This window comes from Abrus precatorius, unplaced genomic scaffold, assembly GCF_003935025.1.
Source record: "Abrus precatorius isolate BTA unplaced genomic scaffold, Abrus_2018 Scaffold4, whole genome shotgun sequence".
NCBI classification, from domain to species: Eukaryota; Viridiplantae; Streptophyta; class Magnoliopsida; order Fabales; family Fabaceae; genus Abrus; species Abrus precatorius.
In genome coordinates, this window is record NW_020874384.1 from 2,445,938 (window position 1) to 2,460,941 (window position 15,004).

The following is a 15,004-nucleotide window of genomic DNA, read 5'->3' on the forward strand; positions in this document are numbered from 1 at the left end:
AAATCAAAAATAAAATTTTATTTTTAATTAAAAAATAATTTAAAAATTTTATTATATTTTCGTAAAGATACTTTCTTGTAAATTTAATCAATATTTTTTACTCTATTTTCAGCATTTGTTAATTAATTTTTTAATATAAAATGTTACTAATTTTTTTATTAAATGTCATTTATAGAAATTTTATTATTGTCATTTTTAACATTATATAACCATCAAATTTTAATAAACTTGCTTTAAATATAATTCAAAGATAATAAATATAAAACACTTATAATTTTAATTTTTACATTATGAAAAATACTATAATTAATTTTAATAAATTTTAATTTAATATAATTTATAATAAATTTGTTTATCTAATATATTTTATAGTAATTAAATATTATTGTAAATACATAAAATAATGAGCATATACAATGTATAGAAGTGATTTAAAACTTATAAATTTTAATAATCATCAATTTTGTTATAAATGTATATAGTAATAAATAAATTAATAATTATAAATTTTATAATTTTTTTTATAAATTTACAAAGTAATAAGTAGATGTAGTCATTAGATACACTTTTATTTAATATAAAATTTTTAATAATTTTTTATTAAATATTATTCATAATAATTTTATTATTACCGTTTTTAATATAATATAATTATTAGTTCTAATAAATTTTCATTAAATATAATTTAAAGATAATAAATATAAAATAAATATAATTTTAATTTGTAAATTGTGAAAAATATTATAATTAATTTTAATGAACTTTAATTTTAGGCAATTTATAGTGAATTTGTTAATATAAAATATATAAAACTAATTAATAAAAAATTTAAGTTAATACAACTCAAATTTGAATATAATTTAAAATAAAATATATATTTTTTATAATTGAAAGGTAACTTGATAACTTTATTTGATTTTTACAAAAATATTTTTATTTAATTGTAAGAATTTTTTCATTTCATTGAATCAATATTTTTTTTATTTTTAATAATTAACAATAATTTTTTTAAAAAATTAAATATTTTTTAGGGGTTATCATTTGCAGCAACTATAAACTATAATAAAATTTCTTTAAATACAATTCAAAGATATCAATCAATTATAATTTTAATTCATAAATTATAAAAAATATTACAATTAATTTTATTAGTTTTTATTTAACACAACTTACAATAGATTTATTTATAAATTTTGTTATAAATGTATAGAGTAATAAATAGGAATAGTTAATTATATATATATATGATAAATATAGATAGATATTTAAGAAATTACATCTACATTTTGTTTTTTTAAAAAATGGTTATTAATAAGTGTTCATTAATGTAGCAAGAATATGATACTAGGCACTGATAGAACAAAATGTTGGTGTTATTGTTTAAATTAATAAAGGAAATGTTTTTATGACAACTTTTTAAAAGTTTATAATTAAAAAATAACAGTTTATTTTTAATTTTTTTAAACAAATTACTAATTTACATTTTTTTTGTTAGAATTACTAATGTAAATATTAAACTAACTACTATAAATTATTTATATTTTAATAATAATTTTATCATAACAAATTGAATTTTTACATAATTTAAATAAGCCACGACATTACAAAAACACTTTTTTTCCTGTAGCATATATCAATATAAAACTTCTTTCTTATAATCAAATAAATAAATAAATTACATCTAATTTTTTATAATATTGTACATGATAAAAATATATATAATAAAACTTGATTAAAATAAACTAATAAAATTGTATTATATGTAACTTTTTATTTTATGTAATATTACAGCAATTAAACAAATATATATCTATAACTAATTATTGCAATAATTTATATCTTACTAGTAATTCAAACATAAAGTTGTTAACAAGTGTTATATATATATTCGTTTAATTTCTGTTAGAATTGAATTTACCTATACTTGTAAGTCTGTCACAAAAATATTCTAATTCCCAAATTTCATTGGGAAGTTTATAATCATAATAAATTAGATTAAACAGAAAACAAACTATTATAGGAATGTAGCTAACTTTAAACTTCTGCTTGCAGAAGAGTATACATGTCTGTCAATATCTAACAGCTGCTAAATATGTCAATGAACTTCTAAGTAGTAATTAGTTTACTATTCAAGACAGAAGCAGTAATGGAACTATTTCCCAAAATTAGAAAAATACATTTCCAAACTTTAATAGTACCTTAGTAGTATTAGTATAAATATATGTGAGAGTAATATATATTGTTTCTTTATCAACTTATGAGAAAATTGAAAAGTAATTTTACTCTAAAATATGAATTATTAGTTATGAAAGTGGGATCAGATTAAGATCAGTTAAGAGATGAGAGTTTTGTCAAAATGAGAAAGTCAAGTAATGTTTGTGTGTAAACTGTAAACAGGTCAGTGCTATATTTTTATAATCACAAATGGGGCCTCTTCCTGCTGACACGTAATCACTAGCTAACACGTGTTGGCAACATAGTGATTTTCCATCACCCCACGAATTGAAGTTGAAAATAAAAAACACATTTCACGTTACGTTAACGGGCTTCTCTCACAATGATTGATGGTTAATTTGCTTTGGCTTATGTTGAATTATGTCAAACAAGTGCTTTCTATCTCTGCTTAGAAGATAGAAATATATTTTTTTTAAAATTAAAACTTTCTCAATCTAGAAAACTTCCAAGCCACGCATACTCTTCCCTCCTCACAACTAGTCATTTTTTTTACTTTTAATGAAGAATATTTCTTGAGGGAGAAAAGGTTTTAAAAAATGTGATAAATATTAAATAAATTAATAATGTTAAATGAGCATTGATATTAAATATTAAATTATATTTTAATTAATCTAATGGGTGACGAAGAAACTTGATATTAACCATGCATATGAAGTGGATAGAGACGGCCATCGACAAATTGACCCAATTTATCTAACTGAATAATAGTGATTCTTTCTGGCAAGATTAAGTTAAATGGTAAGAGATGGACCAAACTTTGGAATTCTCTTTTCGTTTTAATTAACTAATTTCTGTCTTCACTTTTGGCACGCAACCTGATTTCGAGTAAGATCAATGTAAGGTTATTACGCATTTGAATTTGAATCGTAGTTCTTGCACTTGCATAGAGCCAGTCTCGTACATTTAGAATAAAATGTATCCTTAATTAAAAAAAAAGGGTTGAAAGATTTGAAATTAAATAACTGGCATTTATTAATCTCATAAACTCATGAGCTTGATCTCGTCAACTATGCATGGATGTTCAGGGTTGAGATTGTGTAGTGTAACGGAACAAAAGTGGTCCTTTCATATTACACAAAAGCAATTATCTCTCGTAAAGCAGACTAAATTCATTGTCTTAGTTTGCTTACCTGAATAAATAATGTAAATTAGGCTCTCTAATTAACATTTATAAACACTAGCAGTTTTGGATCGTTTAGTTAAATTGTCTGCGAGTTAAGAGTTTGTCCATTTAAATTACAAGCCGCCTATTATTATTTGTTTTGTTCTTTTTTAATGCAATTTTAATGTGCAATGTCTAGTTAATTAGTTGAGATTGATGTTGATTTCTTGATAATTTGTCATTGATATTTGAGATAAGCTTTGTAACTAATTCATGGTTACTTGTATCTCTGTTAATGGAACATATTGTAAGAGGTTAAACTCGATTATTAACAATTCAAACTCACAACTTGACTGATTGAAGTGATTCAAAGAGGAAACCATATCTTTTTTTTTTTTTTTCATAAGTTGAGTATGTATTTTGTTTGTAGAAATTTTGACGATTAAATTTTTTTAAATGTGTAGTTAAAAATTACTGTCCCTTCGAAGCAGTTTGCTTGTTAATTCTTAAGTAATCTAATAATTATATATATATATATGGATAAGATCTTGGTGTAAACTTAAACACTCTTACACCTAATTTGAACCTTTCATTTAACTTATATCTAACGGTCAGTAAAGTAATAAATTATAACTCATTAAATATAAGTTAAATAAAAAATTCAAATTAAGTGTAAAATTTTTTAAATTTATACTGATGTAAGAAAATTCTTCACCATATATATATATGTAGAGATGAGAAGTATTAATAATAGTTGGGAAGAGAGAGAAGAAAGAAAGTGAACATTGAGATAGTAACATCAATTTTTTTTTATTTTAATTTAATAATTATTATTAATATATCCCACCTCTCATAATAATAAACTTCTCTCACTTGAAATGCTTCCTATATATATATATATATATATATATATATATATATATATATATATATATATATATATATATATATATATATAATTTCAACTTACATTAGTATAAATTATAAAAAAATCACACCGTTTGATAATTTTATTCTAAAATTTTATTCTAAAATTAATGGTTGAATTAAAAGTTTTTATCACTTAATCTGTGTCTATAAAATTTTATATTAATCTATTTTTTTATACCCATTCATGTATGGCAAAGTTTATATATATATGAAATAAAAATACTATTATATATTAATGACATGTTTATGGTTTGTACCTGCGACATGGCATATTATAATTATTATTCAGAGGATGTAATGATGTAGCTTTCCTCGTTTTGTAGCTACTTAAGGTTACTCTCCTTTTCCACCAAAAATATTATCTCAGGTAATAGTAAAACTAATTACATATGTAATTCAGGTGTAAGTGCCACTTTATCTAATTACGCTTAATTTTCGTGTTTTGTCTGGAGCTTTGGTATGTTTCAAATATTTTTAACTATCCTCATCTCGATCATCTAATCCTTGGAGATAAAAGTTTGCAGTACAGTTTCATCACATCGTTTCTCCTATCCACTTTGAAGCTTCCCCCGTGGGAATCTAATGCTATATGTTCACACTTCACATGCTACTATTGCACGTAATTAGAGACCAAAGACCCAATTTATTATACATTAAAACAACTAAAACCTCTTATATTACATGCTAAAATCCAATTCCCTTAAAGCTCCCAACACTTGCCCGTGATATATTGGCCCATGGTACTCCCAATTGGCCAGCACACACTTTGTCACGGGAGCTCTATATGCTCAATATAGTATTAATCCTGCAGAAGTTTACGCACTATTGCACCAACCTTCAATGATCACTATACTCTCTATATAAGCCCTTAGTTCTATTCTCATGACAAGCAGTGGAAGAGTGAAGTTAGAGCTGAGAGAAGATATCAATCATACAGGCATGGAGGCATACAAGAAAGTTATGATGGTTGGGATGTTAATGGCCATTGTGATGATTGGATCAACGCCCATGTTGGCCAATGGGCAGTACAGCTCATTTTGCCATATGCCCATAGAAGGGTTGAAGGCATGCTTGCCTTGTGTGAGTGGTGACAATCCTATTGATCCTCCAACTTCTGCTTGTTGTTCAGGTATTGCTAAGGCTGATCTTCAATGCTTCTGTCATTACAAGGATTCAGGCTTGCTCTCTATCTATGGTGTTGATCCCACCAAAGCCATGGATCTACCTGTTAAGTGCAAGATTGTGGACTCTTTCCACTGCCAGAAACACTAGTCATGTGTCAGAAAGGCACAAACACAAGGGCACTTAACTATGTAATCGTTGATTGCTCTTGTCTTCCCGTGTTTATGTTTTTTCTTTTTCATTTTCCGACGTGTCTGTTGTTAATGCTACGGATCATGGCATGTTTGTTTGTTTGTTGTTGTTGTAATGTGATTTGTTTATTTCGCTACTACTTTGGTTTGGTTAATTCGTGTACATTAGTTCTGGTTTGCAGTGAACGTTCTTGTCGACAATTTCTTCTTCAAAAAACCTCTACTTTAATGGAAAACAACTTCAACGAGTTACTTATATCAGGGCAAAGTGCTAACTATTGCCCCCTTTTGGAGAAAAACAAATCATAGGTTGAAACTTCAAATAAGATCCTTTGAAAAGGACGTAAAAAAAAATATTGCTAGCCACATTATGGTACCATGATCAATCAAATATTCAAAAAATTAATATTAAAAGTCATACTTATCAAATATTTTAATTAATTAACCGTATAAAAAATTTTACATTCACGTGCATAAAAAAAGTAATTTTATTTTATTTTATTTTTATAACATATTGATAAAATTAGTGCTTTTACCATTTAAAGTTAATTTTAATATATAATTTTTTAGTATTTATTTAATCTTTTAGTTTTTATTTTTATATGATAGTTATTTTTCATTATAACAATATTATGTATATCTCATTAGTTCACTTAGACCTCATCGAAAACCATAATTTTGACAACATAATAAGTCAAAGACAATTTGACTATTTTAATTCTTTATATGTAGACTATGAAACACAATAAAATTTTAAAACAAAGGTAAGCACATTAATGATTAAAAAAAGCCACATTGAGATTTATTATTATCTTGAATAAACTTCTAGAGAAATTTTCATAAAAGAAGAAAATGACTATAAAAAATGAATAAATTTTTTATAAATTAAAAATAATTTATCTTCTCAAATTTTTAGAGAAGTTAAATAAGAGAATTTTTTAAAAAAATATAGAAAAATATAAATTGATTTTAACTTATAAAAAAGAAGTTTAATTTATTTTACTACTCAATTTGTTTGTTTTTACTTTTATAAGAATTTATTAAAAAATTTATCAAAACTAAATTTTAATCTATCATCACCAGAATATGAAGATCTTATATTTAAAGCAAACTTAAGGAAAAATAGATCATAACATGCGGTTGAATTTGATGTCTTATTTAAGTTAAAAAAATCTCAATTGAGCATAAAATTTCTCAATTGACTTTAATAATTTTTAAGAAGTAAAAAATAGGTATTTAAAATTGAAATTTGATTAAAAAAATTAATACTTGGACTTCAAAATTGGAATTTAGCAAATTAGGCTTAACTTAGGCATGAGTCACTCTTGACGTCTTAGCATTTACTTGTACGTAGGGATAGGAATATGTTAAGTTAGACTTTGCATTAATAGGTTTAATTTATTTAATAATTTTGAAATTTAAGTTTAACTTATTTTCTGTTATAAGTTTTTTTTATTAAGCCTAGTTTATCCTTTTAAAAGCCTAATTTAGTCTATTAATTTTTTTAATGGTCTAATTCTTATTGAGATATTTAATAGGTCATTAAACTTCCTTATAAATAGACTATTAAATCATCTAATATACATGTCTTTTAAAAGTTATAAGACTTATATCTAAATAAACTATTAAAAAATAATATAATATAAACAAGTATATAAGATTATAAAAAGATGATGAATTAGGTGAGATGAACTAGTGATAGACATAATTGAGACAATGCAATGTAAATTAGTGTTAAAAATTATTATATATTATTATTTTAAAATTTAAAATTTTATTATTTTAAAATTTAATTAATTTAGTATATCATTGTATTATATTTTTTATATAAAATTATTTAATATATTATTATAAATTTTAAATAGGTCATTTTAATAAGTCTAATGGATTTTTTTTAAGTTCAAGCTTGACCTATTTAATTATTTAAACTTTTTAAAAAATTTAAATTAAGTTTATTAATTAAATAAGTTAGGCCAGATTAAATGTTAAAAAAGTTAGGTCGTAGGTTCACATTGACGGCCTAACCCCTATTTCTATCTTTACTTGTTGCACATTGTTTAATAAGAATGCTTCTTCTTTTTCTATTATTTTATTAAAAATATTAATTGCAAAACAGTGGTAAATTATTTATATGAAGATGTATAACTTTCTTTATGTTGCTTTAATTATTATTTACAAATGTCAAAATTTTTGTATAAATGTTTTAAAATCAATTATCTTTTTAATGATAAGGGCAAAATGCCTTTCATAATTTTTTTTATTGTATAGAAATTCCAGTTTGTATGTTGAATATTAAATAATACATATAAACGACTATTGATCTTTGTAATGATTACTTTTTTTTTATAATTACATTTAGTTAAATTACAACTTTCAATTAAAACTAACAAATAATTATATATATGTGTAAAAATAAAATTCAATTCAATTAACCTATTTTTACCTAACTCTGTATTTACAACACGAGTAAGAAAAATATTTTCAACAAATTTCTTAAAAAATATATTTTTAATAATCATTATATTTTTTTTATTATGTCACACGAATTTTATTATATTTAGCATTTAATATTTTTTAATTTAATGTTAATTTAATTTTTCATAATTTTTAAATTTTATATTAATTATATTTAATACACTAAAAAATTTATTTATTTAAATTTATGCTAATTTAACAATATTTATTCAGTGTAAAAAAAAAGCTAATAGCATATAATTAAACCTAAACCTGAAAGCCCAAGGATCAGAAAGTGAAATACAGAGGTAAGAATTAGGGTTTGGTTGGTCTTTGTATTGGTTTCTTGGGCCCAACAATATGGGGTTCAGGTTCGGGTGAACGATGTTATAAATTTGCATCTAAACCCTAAAGAAAGGCACTTACATTTACTCCTTAGACATTCGCAATCCGAACTCGGACGCAGCTACGTATGTTGTCTCTCTCATTTTTCACACGCATTTTCAGTTTCTGTATCGGCCTTCATAATCCCAGATAAGCTTAACGTTTTCGTAAGTGCTTACGCTGATTCATGGGAGGCCAAAATTAAATTATGGAAGTTTCGCTGATAAATGCCAATCTCTGATTGTTATGTCAAGGCGTTTACTAGTAACTTCACCATACACTTTCCACTTTCCACTTTTCACTTTTCACCATTTTCTCATACTTCTGCAATTCGTTATCTCAATCCAAAGGTTTAATTAAATATTCTAATACACACACCACAACCACAAGAATGTTGGATATAGGGCAGTTCCAGATTTTTTCTTCTTTTAATTATTTTCTGGAAAACAGCCTTCGAATTTAATGACCTTTCGTTGGATATGATTTCATTTTTCCTCTTTTATTATCGTGCTTTTCAAGATCAAAATTCTTCAGTAAAAATTCGAGCTGAGACTTCATAAGCATCGCAATGCTATATTTTTCCTGCCATGTATAAGTCTGATGGCTAATTGAACTACGAAGTGGTCAGCGAAACAAGGAAAGGAACTACATTTAATAGACCTACCATTCACTTGTTTCTTAATGGCCATATTGTTATTAGTACTAGACTTGAAAACAAAACAGCGTTATTAGTTCAATCTGACTTTACTCCCACCACCATTACGATAATTCGGTAAATTTGGATAAAAAATTATCAAGTTGATAATAATAAAACATTAAAATCTGCAAGAAAAATATTACATATAAATTTATAAAGTAATCGAGTACATATAAATTAAAAATAATTTTTCATAATTAAGTGTTAAATTAATAAAGGTAGGTAATTATTTATGAACATATACTTAACATAAATTCAAATCATTACAATTTATAGACTATAAAATTAATAGGGTCGTTTATTTTTAGTTGGCTGAAATGTTTTTAATTTTGACATCTTAACAACTTTTTGGTTTTAGTCTCTTTATACTAATATTTTTTTTTTGTTTTATTCTCTTTTTTTTTTATAAATTTTTATTTTTATTCCTTAGATCTGGTTTATTGAGCCAAATGTCAGTTTTTGATTTAATTATACCAATATTAAAGATTAAAAACAAAAATTTATAAAAAAGTTAGACTAATGTGTGTATATAACAAGCTGGCCAATTTAATGTGTGTATATATATATAAAATTAACAAGCCAACTATGTACTCTTTTTAACATAAATCAGTGTTTTTCGAAACCCAAATTCTAACGCGTTGGGGCTATGCCACTTGTTTTGCAATCTAACTTGAAAAATGTACTTTTATTTATGCACCCTTACGTGCGTTGCTTTAACATTAGCACGCAACCCCCCATGCCCGTTCTTAGATTTGGGCAGGCATACTTCATTTTCTCCTATATACTGATGCATTTAACATTTTTAACTTATGAAGTAAAATTTTCCATTTTTTAATCAAGTCATATATAGAAAAATTTCATATGAAATGCAACATATAATATTATTAATGCATTAAATTACATTGAATTCTGTAATTTTTAGTAAAATTTTACTATATATAACTTTTTATCTTTTACAATGTTGGGCAGGTTTTAAAAATTGTTTAATCAATAATCTTGAACCAAGAAAACAGAACCCAGCATACAATAACTCTCGCTGTTAGCATACATAAAAGGTTAGCAAATAAGTCAATCTTATAGTTAAATATCAGCAGAGCATCATGGAATGCTAAGCAATTATGCTTACTGTAAAACCAAAATAGTATGATGCTAAATTGTAAGGCCAACTAATGGGAAAAAAACAAGTAATGCATCTATATAATAAATTAGAAACATCCGTGTCTATCGTTGCCTAATCAAAATTTTCAATCTCAAAACAAGTCCGACCCCCGTACTACAGACTACAGTAAGGATCATGCAAAAGTTTACATCTACTTGTTGTATAGATGCACAACAGTAAAGATGAAGAAACCTGCCATCTGCATCAAAATCAAAAAGGTTATATTACATAAAAGTCAAGGAGAATTCTCAAGAAGATCCATTCAGTGACAGAACAGAATATACATCGATCTAGTTACAATTTCACAACTGCAAAATTCAAAGACACAATAGCAACCTGTGCAATATAGCCTGAACGTCAACCTCCATGCAAGTAAAAAGGAATTCAATAGAAGGGGCTACCCTACCCAGATGTGCATTTGAACAGTATCAGTAAGGACCAATGCCCCACGCCCCCACGGATGTATTTTTAAAGGATCTTAAGGGAAAAAAGTATAGCAAAAAGATTTACGGTCTAGAGAAGCTTTAAGAGAAAATCTACGTGGACCTTCGGTCAAGCTTTTACTCAATTGCAAGAACACTAATGTTAAGATGGTTAAAAATCATTAGGTGGCTTAGAACAGCAAACCATCTCAAAGTTTGCACACAAGCTTCGAATTAGCCGCCTGGTGAGCTAGTTTTACAAAATATGGTACTCAAAAGTGAACTAACACATGGCCCACAGAACCTGAAACAAATGGGCTGGAATGACCTATCTCCAGGTAACATATATAGTATCACCTTTTGGGATGTATAAACAGGTTTATCCAGAGTATCAAAAGCAAAAATCAAAGATCATATCCTATATATAGATTAACTCTACCCAACGAGAATTGGAGGGAGATCCTTACCATTGAAAAAGCTGCTCCATAATAGGGATAAGCTGCTGGTATAAATCTCTCGTATTCATTGTGTCTGTAGGGGCGAACAGGAATCTACATGCAATGTTCAAGACTGTTCATGAATACTGCTCACAATATTTAGCTTATTATAATTCCAAAAAGTTTCACAAATACAGGTTGCCAGAGATTGGCATTTAAGGCTGGCAATAATTCTGAAATATGACTGCCTAAACTGTACGCATAGGCAAACTGGGTACCATAAAGGTGTAACATTTAAAACAATAGTCATGGGAAAGAGGAAATTCTAAACCCATAAAGGTGGGTGTGTTTGAGTGTGTGTAAAGCTGTTATGTTATACATGGATGCACATGCAGAGATGTTTTTAGTAGAACCTGCTAAAACACAAGGGTAAATCTAAGAATGTAGAAGAGGGGTGTGAACCCTGTAAGTAAAAAAGGGGTGCCTGCGTACAATGACTCTTATTAATACTGAAATAAAATATTAAAGGACTGGCAATTACCTGCTTTGATAAAGATAAGCTTGTATATCCAAGTTTTTCGTACTCAACTTTGAATTGGAAAACCCCATAGACATCTGGAACCTTAAATGATGTGAAATAACGACCCTGAAAGAGAAAATGTAACCCAGTGAATTTCACTCGAACATTTATTAGAGAAGTTAAGAGTAAGGCCAAAAGGAAATTCAAAAGCACCTTGCTGTCAGTTGATAAAGTCTTCAAGACATATGGGCTCATCATGTAAAATTGCACTTGAACATCATCAGCAACATAAGGTTCCCAAGTTGTCCCAGACCACTCATAAATTTCAACACAGTATTCCTTTAACAAGATTTAAGAAGTGAGCCCAAACCAGAACTAATGTTTCAGTTGAAGCAAACATGACATACATCAGTATTGGAAAAATAGTTCAGTTACCAAATTATCATTGATCCTATACATGGCTGGTTCATTAGCTTCCCCAACTTTACGGTGTTGCACATTCACCGCCTTAAAGTCAAAATTTGAAGCAAAAGCATATTAATTAACAATAATGACCATGATGTCAAATATCAAAGAACTGAACAATGGCAATAAAATTGACTTAAGTATTTTTAGTCTTACCTTGAGGTGACCTCTTTCATGGAAAACCCATTTGCTAAGTTCAGTCAAGAACTGCTCATTACCTGACTTGTTGTATCTGTTATTCCCAAAATATAAAATTACTGGCCTTCTCTTTGCAAAAATTATATTTCACTAAAAAACAGAATCTAGGGGGAAACAAACATATGGCTACTTTAAGTTGGATGTGGTGAAAATAGTATGTAAAATAGCTGATGGAAACTGCATTATAGCAGTGATAAGAGAGAAGGCAGCTACTCTAGCAGAGAACAAATTTCTGACACAAAACAGGAAAAAGAGAAGAAGGCTTGATGCTTTACTCACTTGGTTGTACTCCCGGCCTTCTGCACAGCTGACTGGAAAAATCTGAAGAAAATCCAAATTTATAAAAAATGAGCTTCAGAACATACATATTAGTCATGTAGTACAACAAAACCTGATTAACAAGTGAGCATTTTCGTACCGGTTGCTGAACATGCTCAATGAGCCAGAGATCAATATCCGAGCATTATTTCTAGCCTGTAACAGCAGCCATTTTAGAAAAAAAATATTAGTACAGCAGTAAATAATACTTTTCATAAGAGGAAATGGATAACTTTGGAAGAAATAAAAATTTAAAATTAAAAATCAAACCTTGCTTTCATATTTCAGAATCAATAGAATATGGGCATGTTAAAAGACAACCAAAAATGTACATATGCGGACAGCAAACAATAAGCATGCACACAGTAGAAGGAAGAAACATTAATGTACCTGTATAACTGAAACTAATGAGATTGACGATCCAGTGAGTGATGGAGGACTTGTCAATTTAGATTTTGGGTTAGCAGAAAAGGCTGAAGGAGATGCTGAGAGAACTTTCAACACCTGAATTGAAACACGTGTAACAAAACTAAAGTAAACTTATATTGCAATAATGATAATGAATATGTATGAACTAAATAAAGAAATATTACCAGGCTATTGGAAGGATTTAACGAATGCCCAATCCCCTGGAAAAGTACCGGGGCCTGTTGCAAGTAACGAGAAAGATCAGAAAAGAATGTTGCGGCTTATAAGAAGCATTTGCTACTAACATACAAGCTACTCCCTCCCCCTTTAAAACATATGACAGAAAAGCGAAGAACAAATAAGCAAAAACAACTCGAACAGAAGCCCAAAGCCACAGACTATAGTGCTGAAAAAATAATGTTAATACATTGAACATTTACTTTGCATAATGCAGTTAATTAACACTGCACTTGCCTCAATTTTTTTGCTTCCCAAGATCACATCAGACTTGATAAAATCATCACTAGCAATCAATGTATGATCCCCTTCGGTAACAGAAACTGCATATCCAGTATGATCTATGACCATCGCAGCAGGATCCTAAAATAAATTAAATAAACGAAAAAACAAAAGCAAGGGATAAGATTAGTGTGCCCAAAATAACACAAATAATAACAGCAAAGCAAATTACACCATCAGAGAAAAGAGTCATTGACACATAACTGTGAAAAGTCAACCTCACTACAAGGAAAACTATCTGAATGAGAGAGAAACTAATTTACAAAATTCAATATAACTAAAACAAAATTGATCGTAAGCACCTCATCAAAATCCGCTCCGCACTCAGTGGCGATTTCCCGAATCAAATCAGATGCATTGCTATCGGCAGCGACTATCAAATCATGACCCGAATCAACAAAATCCAAAATAGCAGCCGCATCAACGGAACCTCCAAAACCTGCACATCTCGCAACACTCATGAGTTTCATCCAATTTAAAACACCTTCATTTCAGGCACATAAAAAATCGAAACTTTGAAACACAGACAAGCTAAAAACCACACTTCCTCAAAACCCTTTTTGCAAAACAGCAACAGAAATCAAGATCTCCGTAGTTTTATCAAAAAAGGGGAAAAAATAACAATGGGGGTTGAAAAGCGCAAAACTCACGTTCAATGGTGGGGCTGAACAAAATTAAGGCATCGTAGAGGTACTGGCCGTATCTCTGGAGCGAAATTTTGGGGTCGTCGGCGAGCTTGAAGTGGAGATCGAAGCCACGAGATTGGAGAGAGTTGAAGAAGAGAGAGTGGGAGGATTTGACGGCAAAGTCATCGAGCAAAACGAGGACACGCCGATCTGAGGGTCTCTCGGGGGAGAAGGAGCTGCAAAGAAGAGGAATGAGGGTAAGGAGGAAGACTACGATTGGCTTCGACATTGGGGAACACTCACACACCTCTCTGCTGCGAGTTGGGTCAGTCAAGAACACAGTTTCTCAAAGTCTTCATCTACTACCATGCTCTTTTCATAAATTGCGTTTTTGCACCCTTTACTATCACATTTTTAACCTTTTCCCATTTCATTTTTGGACTTGGGATTCTTTATGCTACGGCCCAATACTGTGTCCGTTACGCTTGGTCTGTCCTGTTTGAATGGGCCGTATTTAACAGGCTCATTAATACTGTGGTTCACGACCAAAAAAAAAACTGTTGTTAAGCAGGGCAACTTGTAGATAGGTTTTTATGTAGAGTTAGGATAGTTATTTTTTATATAATGAAATTAATCAATTGAATATTCAAAATTTAATATTTTTTATATTTTAAAATATATAATACCTATTAAAATAAAATAATGTGATGAAGTAATTATTTATTTTATTTTTCTACAACTTAAAAATCATTTTTTTGTAATCACAAATTGACAGTAGCTCCCACAATTTTATTGGTTAGTAGTTTTTTTACGTTTG

The 15,004-nt window shown here is 28.2% G+C and overlaps 2 protein-coding genes and 1 non-coding gene across 3 annotated transcripts; 2 read left to right on the forward strand and 1 right to left on the reverse strand.

Moving 5' to 3' along the window:
- Window positions 1-5,206: 5,206 nt before the first annotated feature.
- LOC113865173 (putative lipid-transfer protein DIR1) lies at window positions 5,207-5,539 on the forward strand. The gene has a single exon (XM_027499565.1). It carries the CDS (start codon window positions 5,207-5,209, stop codon window positions 5,537-5,539), a length of 333 nt encoding a protein of 110 aa, XP_027355366.1.
- A 3,022-nt stretch (window positions 5,540-8,561) lies between these two features.
- Window positions 8,562-8,701, forward strand: LOC113866418. The gene has a single exon (XR_003505057.1). It is a non-coding gene; the product is annotated as a small nucleolar RNA snoR83 (small nucleolar RNA).
- A 1,439-nt stretch (window positions 8,702-10,140) lies between these two features.
- LOC113865292 (dolichyl-diphosphooligosaccharide--protein glycosyltransferase 48 kDa subunit) lies at window positions 10,141-14,556 on the reverse strand. The gene is made up of 13 exons (XM_027499749.1): window positions 14,212-14,556; window positions 13,864-14,000; window positions 13,517-13,642; window positions 13,228-13,281; window positions 13,025-13,138; window positions 12,735-12,790; window positions 12,596-12,637; window positions 12,275-12,350; window positions 12,089-12,160; window positions 11,867-11,992; window positions 11,675-11,779; window positions 11,164-11,247; window positions 10,141-10,473 (listed from the first exon to the last, which is right to left on the reverse strand). Exons 1-13 carry the CDS (start codon window positions 14,474-14,476, stop codon window positions 10,426-10,428), a joined length of 1,305 nt encoding a protein of 434 aa, XP_027355550.1. The 5' UTR covers window positions 14,477-14,556; the 3' UTR covers window positions 10,141-10,425.
- Window positions 14,557-15,004: the final 448 nt, after the last annotated feature.

What these genes read in the sequence shown, in the direction of transcription:
- LOC113865173 (XM_027499565.1), top strand. Translation starts at nt 5,207, where the DNA reads ATGGAGGCATACAAGAAAGTTATGATGGTTGGGATGTTAATGGCCATT.
- LOC113865292 (XM_027499749.1), bottom strand. Translation starts at nt 14,476, where the DNA reads ATGTCGAAGCCAATCGTAGTCTTCCTCCTTACCCTCATTCCTCTTCTT. An exon ending in TAAATCCTTCCAATAGCCTG is followed by an intron (nt 13,139 to 13,227) that starts GTAATATTTCTT and finishes GTTTCAATTCAG; the next exon opens with GTGTTGAAAGTTCTCTCAGC. An exon ending in AAGGCCGGGAGTACAACCAA is followed by an intron (nt 12,351 to 12,595) that starts GTGAGTAAAGCA and finishes TGGGAATAACAG; the next exon opens with ATACAACAAGTCAGGTAATG.